Source organism: Oenanthe melanoleuca, chromosome 10 (genome assembly GCF_029582105.1).
Source record: "Oenanthe melanoleuca isolate GR-GAL-2019-014 chromosome 10, OMel1.0, whole genome shotgun sequence".
Classification (NCBI taxonomy): domain Eukaryota; kingdom Metazoa; phylum Chordata; class Aves; order Passeriformes; family Muscicapidae; genus Oenanthe; species Oenanthe melanoleuca.
In genome coordinates this window covers 7,439,672-7,455,646 of record NC_079344.1, presented here as the reverse complement: position 1 = coordinate 7,455,646, position 15,975 = coordinate 7,439,672, and the positions used below count along the sequence as shown (strand labels likewise).

At 42.3% G+C, this 15,975-nt stretch overlaps 1 protein-coding gene across 2 annotated transcripts in view; it reads left to right on the top strand.

Annotated features, from left to right (window-relative positions):
* Positions 1-14,553: 14,553 nt before the first annotated feature.
* Positions 14,554-15,975, top strand: part of FBN1 (fibrillin 1) — a 144,492-nt gene continuing 143,070 nt past the window's right edge. Inside the window, exons 1-2 of one of the 2 annotated variants that reach the window (XM_056499866.1) lie at positions 14,554-14,641; positions 15,036-15,306. In XM_056499866.1, coding sequence (XP_056355841.1) covers positions 15,140-15,306 — 167 coding nt within the window. In that variant the 5' untranslated portion in view covers positions 14,554-14,641; positions 15,036-15,139. The remainder of the gene's footprint in view (positions 14,642-15,035; positions 15,307-15,975) is intronic. The other variant, XM_056499865.1, reaches the window with a different exon arrangement.

The window sequence follows — 15,975 nt, the reverse complement described above, 5'->3', positions numbered from 1 at the left end:
CTGAGGCCATGGGAGACCGCTGGTGCCTAAACAAACACAGGCAGTGGTTAAGTTCAAGGGCCAAATTCCGTGCTCTTAGCTGAGGAAATAGCTGTGGCCTTGTCTGCAAAGGAAAGTTTTTACTAGTTGTCCTCTAAGCCCCAAGTGGAGGCTTTTTTCCTTTTTTTTCCAATGATGAGTGGCTGTTTCTGGTTAGCTGAAACATTTCCCCAAATTCCACAAAGTAAAAAAGAAGCCCATTTAGTCCTGTGTAAGAGGTACTTTTATGCAAGTGTTTAAGCCAATACATCAGATTGATTCAATCCTTGGGCAAGTTCAGAAGCTGACCCAGCTTACAGATCTTTGATCTGTAAAAGTAAACATCTAGCTATTCTGTGGGATATCCCTCACCATTCAGACAGCAGCTGAGGGTCCATTATTTCATTGCTGTGGACCAAATGGAGCTTTTCCAAATATTCCATCTGAGGTGGGTTCAAGAGCTTCTCTGTAGTTGCTCCCCAAAATGCCACTTAGAGACAATGCAGGAACTGCTTTTAAAATTCTAAAATATAACTTTTTGCAACACATTTTATTTCTGTTGCCTTGTTCAGTGTTGTGTGCATAATTCTTACTGTCAATTTCCACAGCTTTTAAGAAGATCCCTGTGTTTAAAAGCTCAGTGGTTTCAATGCAGAGTGAAGTATTTACTGATCCTACATATTTAATTTAGAAGCTGGGTCCATACTGATAAGGGACCTTCCATTTGACTGACTGTCTTGTCTTGCTGTTTCAGTTGTGTTGTATTGGGCAACTTCAGGGACCAAAAGTGAAATGTGAGAATGTGAAGGTAGGTAACGATTCAGTGAAATCCTTGCTCACCTAATGATTACTGTGTGTCTTGTTGCAGTGACAACTCCAGAAGAGCCAAGGAGATTTTAAGTTTTCCATAATGAAAATCAGCAGTAGAGGCCAAGAGGAAAGATCTACATCGAAACAGCAGCAACCATTCCCTGGTGAGTAAAGTTTAAGGTGCAAGATAGTCCTTAGCCCAAGAATCAACAGCTCCTAGTCAAAAGTGTTCTCAGCCCTCCTCCTTCCAATGTCAGTAGGAAAGAATGAAGCAATTAACAGAGTAGCATAGGGGGTGGCAAGTCCTGAAATTGGACAGCTGACACCAGTTGGAAAGGGTAAGACTGCAATATGTGTGTTTGGACTTGGCTAGTTGAGCCAAAACTGTGGTAGAGTCACTAAATGAATCTCTTAAAATAAGCCTGTCGTGTATTTTCACCCATTAGGTTATATGGCTGAAAGAATTTACCTGCTTTATTCGAGAACTGGTTACCTGCTCTTATATCTTTTTGATTCAGATGATTCCTTTTTCAACACTGTGTTTATGCTGTAGCAGCCAGATCAAATTTTATTCTAGTAGCATTGCAGTTTGGCATTATTTAACTTAAATTTTCTTTAACAACACACCCAAGTAGCAGAATGCAGTGGTATTCTTTTCTTTGCTGTATGCTTGTTCCCTATATTTTCTCTGGCTGATTTATCTTGCGGGTATAATATAGGAGAGCATATTAATAGAAAAAAATTAGACCAAACATTCTTGGTCCTACCATGCTTGATAGTTTTCAGTCTGGTTCAGCCAGTTTGTCTGTTCTGCAGAATTACTGCAATCTTTGCAAAATACTCTATCAGCTTGTGAAAGCCTTTCAAGACTGCTATGATTAAATTCAAGTTCCCTAAGTATAAACTGTGGATATGCAACTAAGATCTCTGACTTACTTGCATTCCCAGGCTTTACTTACCACCTTTGCAATTTCATATCTTGTTTGCCCCCTACCTCTTACTTTACTTTATAGTTGGAATTTTGCTTTGAGGTTTGAAGGTCTACTTACTACTGTATCCCTTTTCCCATAAAATCTCAAGCTGGGTACACTTCCAGAAGTATTGAGATCCACAGTCACGTATATATATATTTCAGTCATTCATCCTTAAAATTTGCTGTCGAACTATTCTTCTGCTGTTGGAATCTGTTCTCATGTTTCCCTTTGTTCTGTGGGAGTTGCTAAGATTTCCCATTGAAATTTATTTTTCTCTTTTGTGCAGATTCACTGTGCTGTCCTGTCTCCCACAGTGTGGATGGCTTACAATGGAGACGATGGCAACCTGGCAGTGATACAGGAGCACATTACTTACAGCTGTAGGGAGATTTCACCCAGCATTCTGATGCACAGTACTTTGCACTTCCAAATTAATCATGCTTCTTTCTGTTCTTGTTGCTTGGGTAAATATTTCACTCTTGTGTACACTTTGATGGTAATCTGTGTGAGAACCAAGGTTCTTCATTTCCTTCTTGTACATGCCTACCTACCAAGCAAGCTTTTGAGCCCAATGCCTTTTTCACACTTGATAAAATGAGTCTGTTTCCATCATGTAGCATTGCTTCTTTGTAAATCTGAATACAAGTAAAGAAATCCATGTCTATTGCCAAATGTTCTGGCTGAATGCCATCCCTGGTGTTCTGGCTTCATCCAGATGACGAATGTTCCCTGTCAGCCTGCAGCCTAGTGAGAGGGGACAATGCTACAGAAATACTGTAATTATCTAATCAACTTTGCTTAGAATGTTAAGCAAATGCAATTCTTTAATACTCTGGCTTTACTATAGCTGTTAATTACCATGTGCAAATGCAATTTGTACAGCAAAACCGAGTAGAGGAAACATTCACTTGTAAGTTACTTTACTCCCCTCTAGTGGTCTCATACCACACGTACGTTTATGTAACACTTCATCATCATACATTTAAGGACAGTGTTAGTATTCTGTAAAAACCAAGTCTTCTGGTAACTTCTCCTTCCTTCTGCTCCTCTTTTTCTATAGAGAAACCTCAGGGATTGCAGTTCTTGCCAATGAAGCTCTCTAAGTAAAATTTTTCTTTATATATTGACTTAATTAAAGACCAAACTGTACCTCCAGCTTTAAAATCTGTACATGCAGAAAAATCTTAAAGCTATGTAGTAAACATTTATTTTCTGTGCCTCCAGAGATGTTCACAGGGGGTGTTGGTGTCAATGTCATAGTGACTTAAACTGCAGCCAGGGCTGTAGAAAGAGCAGCAGAAGCCAGTCCTAACTGGAGCTGCTCTGTGTGGGTTCTGTGGCACGTGCCAGGTTTTGGTGTGTGTCTAACAGTGCCTGGGCCTGTGGAAGCTGTGGGACATAAGGAGCCTGTCAGATGACTGGGTTCCTCCTTTAAACTTGCCAGTTGGCCATTTTGTCTATTATACAGTTTTCACGAGGTGGAAAACAGGCAAGAACCTACAGGATCAGAATGGAAACAACTTCTTTTCCTTCATATCCCTGGTTCATTGCTCAAGTTACTGATGTTGTAATACAGGTGTGCAGCACAAGCTACATTTAGCAATAGTTAATGGGTAAGTTCTTGTCTAACTTTTTCTTTGCTTCCTGGAGTCTGTATTTTAAACAGAAAGGACTTGCTAATGTCCTTGGAGGAGATAGGGTAACTAGTAAGAGATTTATCATCTGTTTCTGCTTAGGCAGAGGGTATAAAGAAAAATGTAGATAGGGGATTTACTTTTCAGAAGTTAGTTGCTCTTTTTAAACTTCCCACTAGAAACATTTCCATTTTCTTCTAGAATGCTTTGGACTAATATTTTGAGGAAAATAAAGGGAAATAAAAAGAGTATAGGCTCAATAGAGAAAATGTTTACAATTTTCCATTTGAAAAAATACAGTTCTCCTAAAATACTTTACAGAATTGTGTTTGTCTTCATACTTAGTTATGGGAGAAAAATGGAAACATTCCAAGAATCAAAGCATTTTAACACTCTTTGACTGGAACCTTTTGTTTTAAAACGAGTCTTGGTTTGTAAACTTTTGCAGCTCTAAAAAGTCAAGATTGAAACGAAATAGTTTAGGAGATCCAAATCTGGCCTTTTTTCCACGTGATTTTTCTTTTGTGGAAAACTTAAGTGTCTCAGTTTCCTTCCAAACTGGAAGGAAACCAAATGTGAAAAGTAAAGTCCTTCATAAAACGTAACTCCTGTCTTCCTGCAGTGCTCTTACAAGAGATTATTTGCCTGTGTCAGTGATGCATGCTACAATAACCAATAGCTGGGGAAACTATTTCCTACACTTCTCAAGATTGTTCCCTTTAGGTCATTAGCAGATAGTTCTAATAAACATGAGCTGAGCCAGTAGAGGCTTTGACTCTGATTTATCACTGCGGATGTCTGAGCAGTCCCTGTGGGAAGCTGTGACCAATTCATCAGCCAGGGAGTTTAACTTGTTCTTAACTCTTCTCTTGAACAGCAGTGTCAACAGTCAAACTAAATGAAAATCATTCACATGTACACATGTAGGAATCAGGTAAGACATGCAATGTTGACATAAAATCATCTGTGTAGCTGTAAAAAGCACACAGGCAGGCAGCTGGTGCAGAAGTTGCTTTACTCAATGAGCTGCCAGGCCCTGCCTTGGGGAGTGAGTGGGGCTGAGCAGGGCAGGATCTGCTGATGCCTGGCAGTTCTGCAGGTGAGCCCAGCCCAGCACTGCTACTCCAGCACTGCTGTGCAGGCACTGGGGCTGAGCTGACCCATGTTTCCCTGTCTCCTTTGTGGTGTTGCTGTTATTCTTTGTGGGTTCCATTTGTTAGCTCTCTGCATCCAGTCTGTGTAGTAGTCCCATAACCTTGCAATTCCAAGTATATGCTCCAGGATGTTCCTGCAAGGCGCAGATGTAGTTATTGAAGAGCTTAACACAGCTTAACACGTGAGTCAAAGTAGGACTGCAGGGTTCCTGTGCTTAGAACAGGGAAATTGGCCAGTATGAATTCAAACTCAGTGGGTTTCTGAAACAGAAAATCTGTTGAAACACTGTGCTCCACAGAAGTATCAGAGAGGAGTGATTGAATACATTCCAATGGAATCTGGAGCTCTGGAGGTCGTCTGGTCCCACATGCACTGAATAAGCAGGGTCACCTAGAGCCAGGTGCCCAGGATTTGGAATATCTCCAAGGATGGACACTCCATAACCTCTATGGCACAACCTGTTCCAGTGCTCAGTCACCTCCACAAATCTCTGAATATAACTGGTAAATACTTGCTAAAAGCCCTAATAAGATACATTCTGTCATGCTTATAGTTATTCTCTTCCCTTTTTGTAATTTGAGAAGAATGAGACTGTTGGCAAGGGAAACAGGTCTTAAAATGACAGTGTAAGAGGCCCTATGCAAAAGCTGTAAGATCTGTTGTGGCAAATGAAGTTCTGGAGTAACCCAGGAGATGGGCTACTTGCTGCACGTGTTTGTGCCTTGCTGACCAAATGTCTTTGCAATGCTGCTGCACCTTGCCCAGACCTGGTGTCAAAGGCAGTGGCCAATTGTCTGGAGCCTGCTTTCTGTGCTGCAGTAGGTCAGTCTTACTTGGGCTTTCTGAAAGGTTCTGGAGTATGACCAACCTTATAAATTAAATCACCACACTGTCTGCTAAATGCTTTCTTGCAGAAGTGCTGGTAACTGGGGAACATATTTTGTTGATCATCTGAAGAACAGCAACTTCTACACCTGGCAGCAGTCAGACAGGGAGTTCTTGACACACAGCTGTCTGCTGATGGCTCAGGAGTGGGGCTGAACAGTGCAGATTCCAATGGGTTTATAGGTGGGATTTGCAGATTAACACTCTGTTGTACTCTTCAGCATCTTCCTTGGCTGCATCCCACCTGCATTCTTCATGAATGGAAGAAATTTCTCAGGTTTTTTTTCTACTCTGGTCCTTCAAGCACAGTTACCAAATGTGTTAGAAGAGCTCTCTGATCCAGCATGGGATTTGGTAAAGCACAGGACCAACATTTCCCATATTATGGATGTAGCCAATGGCATAATTGATAATACTCAAATTAAAACGTTTAAACTTTATTCTTTCTTCTTCTGTATTTTTTACTTGCAAATGGTATTATACAGCTTTTGACTGCAGGAAAGTGACGGACAGCTTGTGAAACAAACTGTCAAAGCAGGGTAAGTAGCTACCAGGGTTCACTAAGTCAACTGCCCTTAAAATTGAGTTAGTGATGGGGAAAGGTGGAAACCAAACAAAAAGAAATAACACAGAAAATATTGGTTAGATTTCAAATGCTGATCTGCCCTAGAAGAAACAACTTTTTCAGGATTCTGTGGGGAATGACTATTGTTGGCACATAAGTGATCTGCTGCACTGATATAATGGTGCAGTTGTTTTTATAGGACATTTAGCTCTGAATTTGACACTCTTGAACATGTGTATTAGAGCATGATACATATGTGAATTCTGAAGATTTACTTTTTACAAGTTTGAGTAAATTCAAAAAGCAGTTATTTCTTGGTTTAGAGAACACTTCTGGAATTTTGCTTTGTATTTTTACTGTGCAGGATTCTGAGTATTTAGTCAGCAATACTGCACAGGCTTTTTGTTGTTAGCTCACTGTTTGTGACAAATCCCCAAGTAGGTAAAGAGCCTCATGCACAGACCAATGAATGCAGAGGTTTGCATATTTTGAACAGGAGGAAAGACTTTGTAGCCAACTGTATGGAAGGAATTGTTTCCAATTCTCCATAAAGCTTTCAAGTCCATGTAATATTCTCTTCTCAGAAATTTCACTGCCCTAGTATAGCTTAACTGATGGAATAGTGTCCACCACACTGAACTCAGGGCATGCTCTGAACTTCTCTGAAATAAATGGAGAGGAAAAAAAATATCTTGGGCTTGGACTAGGCTTGTAGTGCCAAGGGAAGCTTCTCCAGATCATTGTAGTGCAGGGAAACTCTGTTTTCCCAATAGTTTATCATAAAATGTGTCCAGACTGGGGCCTCTGAAAGATTTCCTTATCTTGAAAAGGCACCATGAATCTCCTTATTTACATCATTCACTTTTCAGCCATTAAATTGCACTTCCTTCCTTTTACTGATGAACAGGAGTGGGAAAAGTCAGCCTTAATATATATACATATATCTATAGATAGATAGATACAGATGTCCTTTCCCCCAAGCATCTCCTGTCAAGTATTTTTCCTTGCCTCTCCCTCATGGGTTTCAAATGACATTTCCTCTTCTGACTCTGTGCCTGTTCGACCTTCATTCTTATTTGTCTGAAGTTATGTGGTATTTTTCTTGGTATTGAAAAGAGTTCATGAAGCTAGAAAAAGTGTCCAACATCTTTATTTCAAATTTGTCAAGTGTCAAAACCTGACTCTTTAAATAAGAATTGTAGCAGCTCAATCTCTTCTGAACTCCACCCCATTCATCACAGTAATAGCAAATTTGGGTGGACCTGGTGTTGATAATTTGTAAACCATTGGGGACATTCTAGAGGCAGTAATTCTGTTTTTTAAAAAAAAGCTGAAGATTTTTTTTATTGTTGGAATTTCTTCCCCCATTTAAACATAACCTGAATAATTTGTACTAGAAACTACTAAAAATTGCTCTCATTTCAAGTGTTCTAAGGAATAGATTTTAACTCTATTGCTATTAACTATTAATCTTCTGTAAAAGAGAAAAAAAGGATTTTCAGCCTCCAAAAAACTTATAGAGCTTTCTTCCTGTCCCTTCTCATTCCCACTTTGAGCCACAGTATGTTGAATCTATTGCAACTTCCTCCTCAATTAGCTTCTTTTACTTAATTTGGCTACTGGTATTTTTTTTAATTAACTGCAATTTCTATTTCCTATTTCCTTATAAGTAAAGGCAACCTGGTTTTATCCTAAAAAGTAGCTATAAAGCATCTATACACTGCAAATCAATCAGTTTGCCATGAGTTGAGACAATGCATGAATGAGAAGGGGATAAAAATGAAACAGTTTACTCTGTCAGTAATACTCTGTCAGTTAGTAGAAAATTTCCTGCTGATTTCTGTGGGCTGAATTTACCCAAGTAACTGTACTGGAAGTGCACAATGCAGTATATTAAAGATGTATGTATTAATAAGTGGATTATGTTTTATCCAGTGTGGTGTATGAAGACCTTGCATCTGATGATCATTTTGAGGCAATGAAGGCTGGCTGCTGAAACTTGTGAACCTGATAAAATAACACCCCAGTGATCCTCAGTAAGGACATTTTAATACTTTCAACAGACAAAGTGGGAGGGAAATCCCCAGATGATTCTATGCCCGGTAAGAAATCACAGACTCTAGATGAGGTTGTCTCAGTTTACTGGTATCTAGAAAACCTGAGGAAATGAAGTCAGCTTTTTGAAAGTTACTGAATAAAGGAAAGTGCAGATCAGAGCTGCTCTGAGCTCTTTACTGGCCAGAGACTCATCCCTGTGCTCCGTGAGTCAGCGGTGCTCCAGAGCGGAGGCGGCCAACTGCACATGGGTTGTGTTATGGGAGTGCAAGCAGGCACTGCAGGGAAGGGATTCTTTACCTCTCCTGGTGCTTTAGAAACTGCAGCTGCACTGCTGCATCCAGCTCTGGGCACCCTGGCACAGAAAAACCACACTCAACCCCAAACCCAAAAGCCACTGACACCTGCAGCAAGCCTGGCAGAGGACACCCATATGGTGAGGGGCTAAAGTAATGCTCTCTCAGTAGAGGGCTCATCCAGACTTAAGCACAGGCTAGAGAGGATCTTCTGCTGTCTCCAGGGTATAGAGGAGATAGAGCCTGACTCTTGTGGGTGGTAAGCAGTGGTAGGATGAAGAGCAGGGACAAATTCTTGGGAAGGGAAATTCCTACTAAATATTAAGAAAAAATTCTCACAGCAAGGGCTGTGAAACAATGGAGTAGGTTACTCCATAAAAGTGGAGTGTCTATCCTTGGAGATATTCAGGACTCATCTGGATAGAGCCTGAGCAGCCCATTCTCAAGTTGGTCCTGCTCTGAACAGGGAACTGGACTTCAGGACTTGCTTAAGTTCCTATTTAAACTCATCACTGATTCTATGAGAGCTGTATGCAATGCTCTCATAGTGTTATTTCTCAAAGGAAGGGCTTTGCAAATGGAATGTGGTGGGTTCATAGTCTAATCCCTGGTCTCTTATTACCTATTTTATTATTTCAACTGCATCATGGGGCAACTCCCTATCAACCGAGACATCACATAGCCAGAGGAACACTAGGATGGAAAACAGAGGCAGAGACACCCAATCCCTTGCTGACAGTGTTTGAAGGAATGTGGGGCCTGATTCAGCTGTCTTTGTTGGAGTCAGTAGGGAGTTCTGCATAAATCAGAGTTTAAAGAGGCTCTTGGTTACTGATTTCCACCCACTTGGAGTATATTAATTTGGATAAAAAGCTATATCTATTTTGCTCAATGTTTTAGCCTGAATATTCACCCATCAGCTGGCATTTTATGCTAAGCCGTGAAAGCTATTTCACTTTGCTTCTGAGTTGACAGGTGGGATTTAAGAGGTCTTTGGGGACAAATGTAATACTGAGGAAGCTTGACTTGCAACTGTTACTGTGGCAAAATTCCCATTAAATCTGACAGGGTTATTAGCTGGCAGAAAGGAGGAGTATATATATTTCCCCTTCTTGCACTAAGAGTGGATTAAAATTCTTATTTTTAAATCAAAGAAGCAATTGCTGTTGTTAGGTTTTCTAGCAGTACACATAGAATTAAATACATCACTGTGTGTATATTAGATTGGGATTAAAAATAAAATTCCACTGTATTTTAGTTGTATTTTTTTTCAACACTAGTCTTACAAAAATAGATTGTGCTTCCCCTACCTGAAAGATAGAATGAAACTCATCAGATTTCTTCTGGTTTAGTTCTTTTCTCTAGGAACCCCTAAAGAATAAGTCTGATAATAGATCTGCCTTCAGCAAATGGAGACAATAGGTTTCACCCTTACTGGGTAAGGATTGATTTAAAATGAGATCTAGTTTTAGAAACCAACTATGAATGGGTAGAGAACATTCCTAAAAAAATACTGAGAAGGAAATGTCTGAATTAGGGCCTCTCTTGAGTTTCCTTGTACTTTCTTTGTCACTGATACTGGGGAATCCAGGTGCTTTAGAGGAGAAAGAATATCTGTTTCATTCAGATAGTAGTTTAGTAAAGAGAAATATATGGTTTTTAGTGGGGTGATATAAAAATTTGCCTTTTTCTTGTAAATTAAAGGTATTATTTTGTTTAGAACAACGTAAGATCTGTGTTAAACTGTTCCATAGAGGCATAAATAGGAGAGATGTGTTCTGAATGTAATAAAATGTAATAGGTTTATGTTCACTTAGGATACAACTGAGATAAAATATTGTAATTTCTGCAGAATTGCATTGGTCCCTAATGTCTAAGACAAGAAAGAACTTCTTTTATTTCTTCTCATATTTCTTATATTACAGAAATATTACAGCAACACTTTGCACAGTCTCACAAATTGTGGAATTATATAGATTTGATTTCCTTCTCCATCACAGTAAACTCTGCTGACAGAGGAAAACTTCAATTAAGCCATTTGTAAAAATTCAGTAAATGTCTTGGGTGAAATATGTTCCCTAATCTATTAATAATGGATTCCATAGCTACTTATCACAGCTTGCCTGACCAAACAGCATTAAAAAAAATTGATGTGTTTTATTTTGAGTTACCTAATTTTTTATTTTATTTTTTTAGATTTAAACCAGTTAATTGGTTGTCTGGATGTAATTACTGTTTGTGCTTCTAATGTACTTAAAAAAATACACACACTAAAAGTTTCCCACACTATTTGTTTTTATTGGCATAATAAAGGCCTTCTTAATAAAAAATATGTAAGATGGACATACTTATTTTTACTCACTTGGGTTAGAGTAAATGTACAGATTAAAAAAAATTGCAATTATTGCAAAAGTTCATACAAATTGAAATAGAGAAAAACTATGAAATGAGCTCCTATCTTATTACAGTACTTCTAGTGATAAGATTTATTTATTTGCAACTGTTCAAAACAGTTTTCCTGAAAAAGGACTGTTCTGCTAACCATCCTGCAGGAGGGGAGGAAGGAGTGTTTGAACAAGATGAAGAGGACTGGGCAGCCAAAGGCCAGCAAGGAGGGAGAACAGTACTTTGCATCTCTGCTGCTGAGCATGGAGATCACCAGCACTGAAAACTTCAGTGTTTTTATGTAAACCAAACAGCAGCACAAGTAAGTATGTCTCTGAGGATCAGTTAGATATTAATAATTTGGGCACTGTGTAAAATGATTTATGTACACGATGGTGATAAGCACAGGGAGGTGCACTAAGGCATGACTAGCAACTAGAATGTCTTACTAGAGGAATGTACTGGGCTTGATTTAAGTGAGTGTAAAGTGATGTAAATATTTAGGGTCATTGTTTCCCAGGTGATACCCAGCTCTAAAGCATAGTTCTTTGTCTTTTCTACCATTCCTACTTATAATCAATCTACCTGTCATTATCCTGCCTTGATTTTGTGCCCTGCCACCACAATCCATGCCATCTACATCCTCCAAAATACACTTATGAGATCCTCAGGGTCACCTGGAAGAATGAGCATTGTGGAAAAAGAGTTGCTTAAATGTTATGGAAAATTCCACTGTGCATGTAGCAATGATGTTGTATGTCTTGTTCTTGGTGTCTTATTTTTGGGTTTGATTCCATAGTTTGATCAAGGAACTCAAATATCACTGAGACTCTGGATTTTGGTTAATCTGAGAGTTCATCCTTCTGTTTGTCACAGGAAATGGTGATCAACTGGGTCATCAGAATTACTTCTTAGTGGCCTTGTGTTTTTTTCCCCTGAAGTGAAACTTCAAGTGGCTGACAAGTGTTTTGGAGGCCATATAGAAATCTGTTTGTCTGTAGATGTTCTTCAGAGTCCAAATGTTTGCAGAGACTCAAGTGGCTGTGGGAAAGAGTGATGACCCCAATAAGGGATGACCCTTATTAGTAGCTCTGTTCTGCAGCAGAGAGCAGAAGTTGTTGTAAGTCTTTGCCTTGTGACTGTATTTTTCTAGTGGTTTGAGAACCCAGGTGGGCACCATTTCAAAGTTGTCAACAATGTAAGTACTTCTAATGTATAAGCATATTCTTTAGAATGACACACCAGAGGCTGATGATGTGCTACATATTTCACTAGATTAATGAACTTCCAGCCCACATATCATGTAACATTACTTCATATACTGTAATCCACATTTCTGCAACCATGCAAGATACCAAAAAATACATCATAAAATGTGCTAGAAGATATGAGAAAGTCACCCCATTAGCCTGTGACACAGACTAGATATTTTTCTGGTAGCTCATCCACAAAATTAAAGCGGTTGAAACAGAAAATGTTGAAACCAAAAGAATGTTGGAGTAAATAGCAACCCAGAATTCCTTTCATAACTCACTTTTGTTTACTGGTAAATTCTGTCTTCACATTATAAACATAATTAGTAAACATCTGGTGACATTTTTGCAGGTTCAGTTTAACTTCTATATTAACTAAGTAAATGTTTAGATTTTGCTGTATGCATAGATGACAGTGAAGGAAGAAAACTGTATATCAATGTACTGCATGTCCTGAATTTCTTATTAGAAGGGATAATTACTACCACCTTTATCCTCATCTCTTTTTGGTTTTGAGAAAGTGCTAATGTGACACTGCAAAGGAAGTACAAAATCCTTTAGGCAATGCTATATTGTCTCTTCAACAAGCATAGCCATAAAAAAAAATCTTAATCTTTGTATGCTTATGTGTTAGACAAACAAAAATTTTAGAAAATCAAATTCCTATTCATCCAACTACATTGTAACAGAAAAATCAACATTTCTCATTAATCACAACCCCTAACTTCTACTTCTGTGGTGCAAACTGCAAATCGGTAATACTTTTCTTGCAGAATTGAAGTTAATTAGCTTATTTTGTGCAAGTCACAAAATAGTGATATAAAGTGTGGCTGCTACTGCCTTGAGCCCTTTTCAGACACACTAGATGGAGTACCCTGTTCCCCATTACTTCTTTCTTGGGCCAGTATCTCACAGTATCTACATTTTACCTAAAGTCTCTTATCTGAAAGTCTTAATGCTGTTGAACAGTGACATTGAAATGGTCAAAATCAAATGACTTTTGTAATTTGCAGAATCTTACACTTTTCTTGATGATAAAAATCAGCCAAAAGTATTAGAAATCTGCTATTGTGGTTAGGACATAGCTTAATAAGTTAAACACTTTCATGTATGTTTAGGACAATGCATATTTATATATGTAATATATAAACTACTATAAATTGATTCAAACTGTATATTTCAACTAGCATCTGTCATATCTTGTGTCACCATTACAGTTCAGCTGTAAAAAGATTGGTACTAGAAAATCTCACACACCACTTCCTTTTTTCCTGATAGTGGTTTAGTGACAGAATACACCACGCATTTATCTTTGGGCTTGGTGGTTTGGCATCTGCTGTGCCTGGTCAGCTGCTTGCTTATGAAATTGTGCAGCTGAGCATTTGCAACATTAGTGTAATAATACAGAACCACTAACCATCAGTACCTACCCGAAACTAACAAAAAAAAAGAAAATACCTGCAAATTAGGAAATCCAAAATTTCTGCCGAAGTTTATAAATGAGCAGCAGCAGAATGCATAAGTATAATTTACTTTCAGTCTAATTATGAGGTTTTTTTTTTTTTTTTTTTTTTTTTTTTTTTTTTTTTTTTTTTTTTTTTTTTTTTTTATATTTCCTGTGTATGTTGAAATGGGATAATCCTGGTACAGAGAGTTACTTGATAGGAGTGTATAGAATCTGGGCTTGAACTTTGTTAACTGTGTTTTGTTCCCTGCTCAATTATTTCAGTATAAAAATACTCAATACCTTTCAGGTGTTGGTAGTGGTTTTATTTAAACCATAATTAAAAACTGCAGGGCTTTCTTTCCTTGAGAAGGATGAAGCAGGCGTTTGTTCTGGAGCTGGCCGTGGAGATTTAGGAGTAGGTACGGCAGAGTTCGGTGCCTTGGTGTCTGTGCCATGTTAGTTACTAGAAAGCGCATTATTCATTCTGCAGCGGCCTCTCCGGTAAAGCCACCACCAATGCTATTTTTCCTTATAAGGAAAACAGACACCTTTATGTTATTTTTCATAAGCTATAGGTGCAAAATGCTGCACCTCTAAGAAGTGATACCTCTACAAATACATGTCTATATGCATTTAGACGGAGGCAGAGGCGCGCACTTCCTTCGATTCCCCCACTCCTGTCTGACACACTTGGCTCAGCATTAAGGCTGCCCCAGGCGCTGGTGCCTCTGCGAGCCGGGGACCCGCGGGGTAACCTTGCTGGCAGCGCTCTCGGCCGCAGCTGCGGAGGGAGCGGCAGCGCCGCGTCCTGCCGGGCAGCCCCGCTCGCTTCCCGCGGCCCCGGGAGCCGCTCGGGGCCGAGCATCCCGGCAGCCCCGCGCCGGCCGCAGGTGACCCGCGGTGCCGCTGGCCAGGAGCGGCCCGGGCACCGCCGGGAGCCCCCGGGCTGGCGGCTCGGGGGTGGGGGGAACATTTTTATTCCCCTCTCTCTCGCGAGAAAGGGTTGGGCGGGCGATACTTGAAGAGGAGAGGGGGGGGAGAGAGGAGGGGAAAAAGGAGGAGGAGGGAGGGGGCAGCTAGAACCGCAGCTGGATTAGCGGCGGGTGCAGCGGCCGCAGCTGGAACAGCAGCGGGAACGGCAGCCGGCGGCGGCGGCTCCAGCGGGTGCGCGCCCCTCGCAGCGGCTTCTCCCGGGGCGGGCGGGCTGGGCGCGGGGCTCCTGCCCGCGGCGCTCCGGCCGCTGCGGCTCCAGCGCTGCCCGGCTCGGGGAGCCGGCAGGGTTCGTGCCCGGGGGACAGTTCAGCCCCGGAGCGGCTTCGGGAGCGGCGGCGGCGGCCGCGGTCTGTCCGCGGCGGGTGCGGGAGCCCCCGCGGATGCTGTGCAGGGGAGGCAGAGCCCGGGCAGCCCCTCGCCATCCCCCTCGCCATCCCCCGCGGCCGCCGCCTCTCGCGGCCGCGATAGCGCCGGGCTGGCCGGGGGCCGGCGGGGGGCGCGGGGTGGCCGCGGCCGCTTTTCCTCGGTCCCTAACTCCTCTTCCTCCTCGTTTCTCCCTTCGCAGCTCGCATTGGAGAGGCTGGTCGGAGGCAGAGCGGCGGGACCAGCAGTCTTCGGCGGCGCAGAGGAGGCAGCGGCCGCTCGCAGCCCGGGGGCTCGGGGGACGCGATGTGGCGGGGGCGGCTGCTGGGGATCGCCCTGGGAGTTGCCGTGCTGTGGGCGTCCCAGGCTGGTGCCGCCGCCGCCGGGCACACCGAGGGGGTGAGCGCCAAGGAGAGCCGCTCCAGCCGGGCCAAGAGGCGAGGGCACGGCGGCGGGCACGACGCGCTCAAAGGGTAGGTGCGGCTCGAAGGGTCGGTGCGGGGCGGCCCCGGCCCCTCCCGGGGTGCCGCGGCGGGGCCGGGCAGTCGGCAAACATCTGCCTGCGTCTGTGTGTGTGTGTGTGTGTGTCACAGCCAGAGCCACTTGGCGGTGGGAGCTCTGGGGGTGCCCCGAGCCCCGTGGGGTGCCCATCCCGAGCAGCGGTTTGGGCTGGGGGCGCCGCCCGCAGCAGCGCGGGGCAGCGCCCGGCTCGGGGCGCGGAGCCCGCCACCCTGCCAGCCCCCCCGCCCACAGGGTCCGGGCTTCTCTGCGACCTGCAGCCCTGCTTCACCCCTGGATGCTTCGTCAGGATGAGCCGCAGCAGCGCGGAGGTTGCTAATTTATCTTCTAGGGAGGCCTTAGATAAAGGCACATTCCTCCCGCATCCCGCGCCTCTGCTTTGCATAAAGCAGAATAACGGTGATGCCTGGAGCCCACTGCATGCCCTTTCCATCAGCTGTCCTCTCTCATCTCCACTTTGAGTCTTCGGTGATGTCCATCTTGCTCTCAAATAGACTTTCTAACTATCTAGTACTAGCACGAGTGAGCCCAAGCATACAAGAGATCAATTTCTTACGAAGCATTGTGGTACATGCTTAGGAGAGAGGTTTTTTAAAGGCTAAGTCTGCACCAGGCAAACTTTT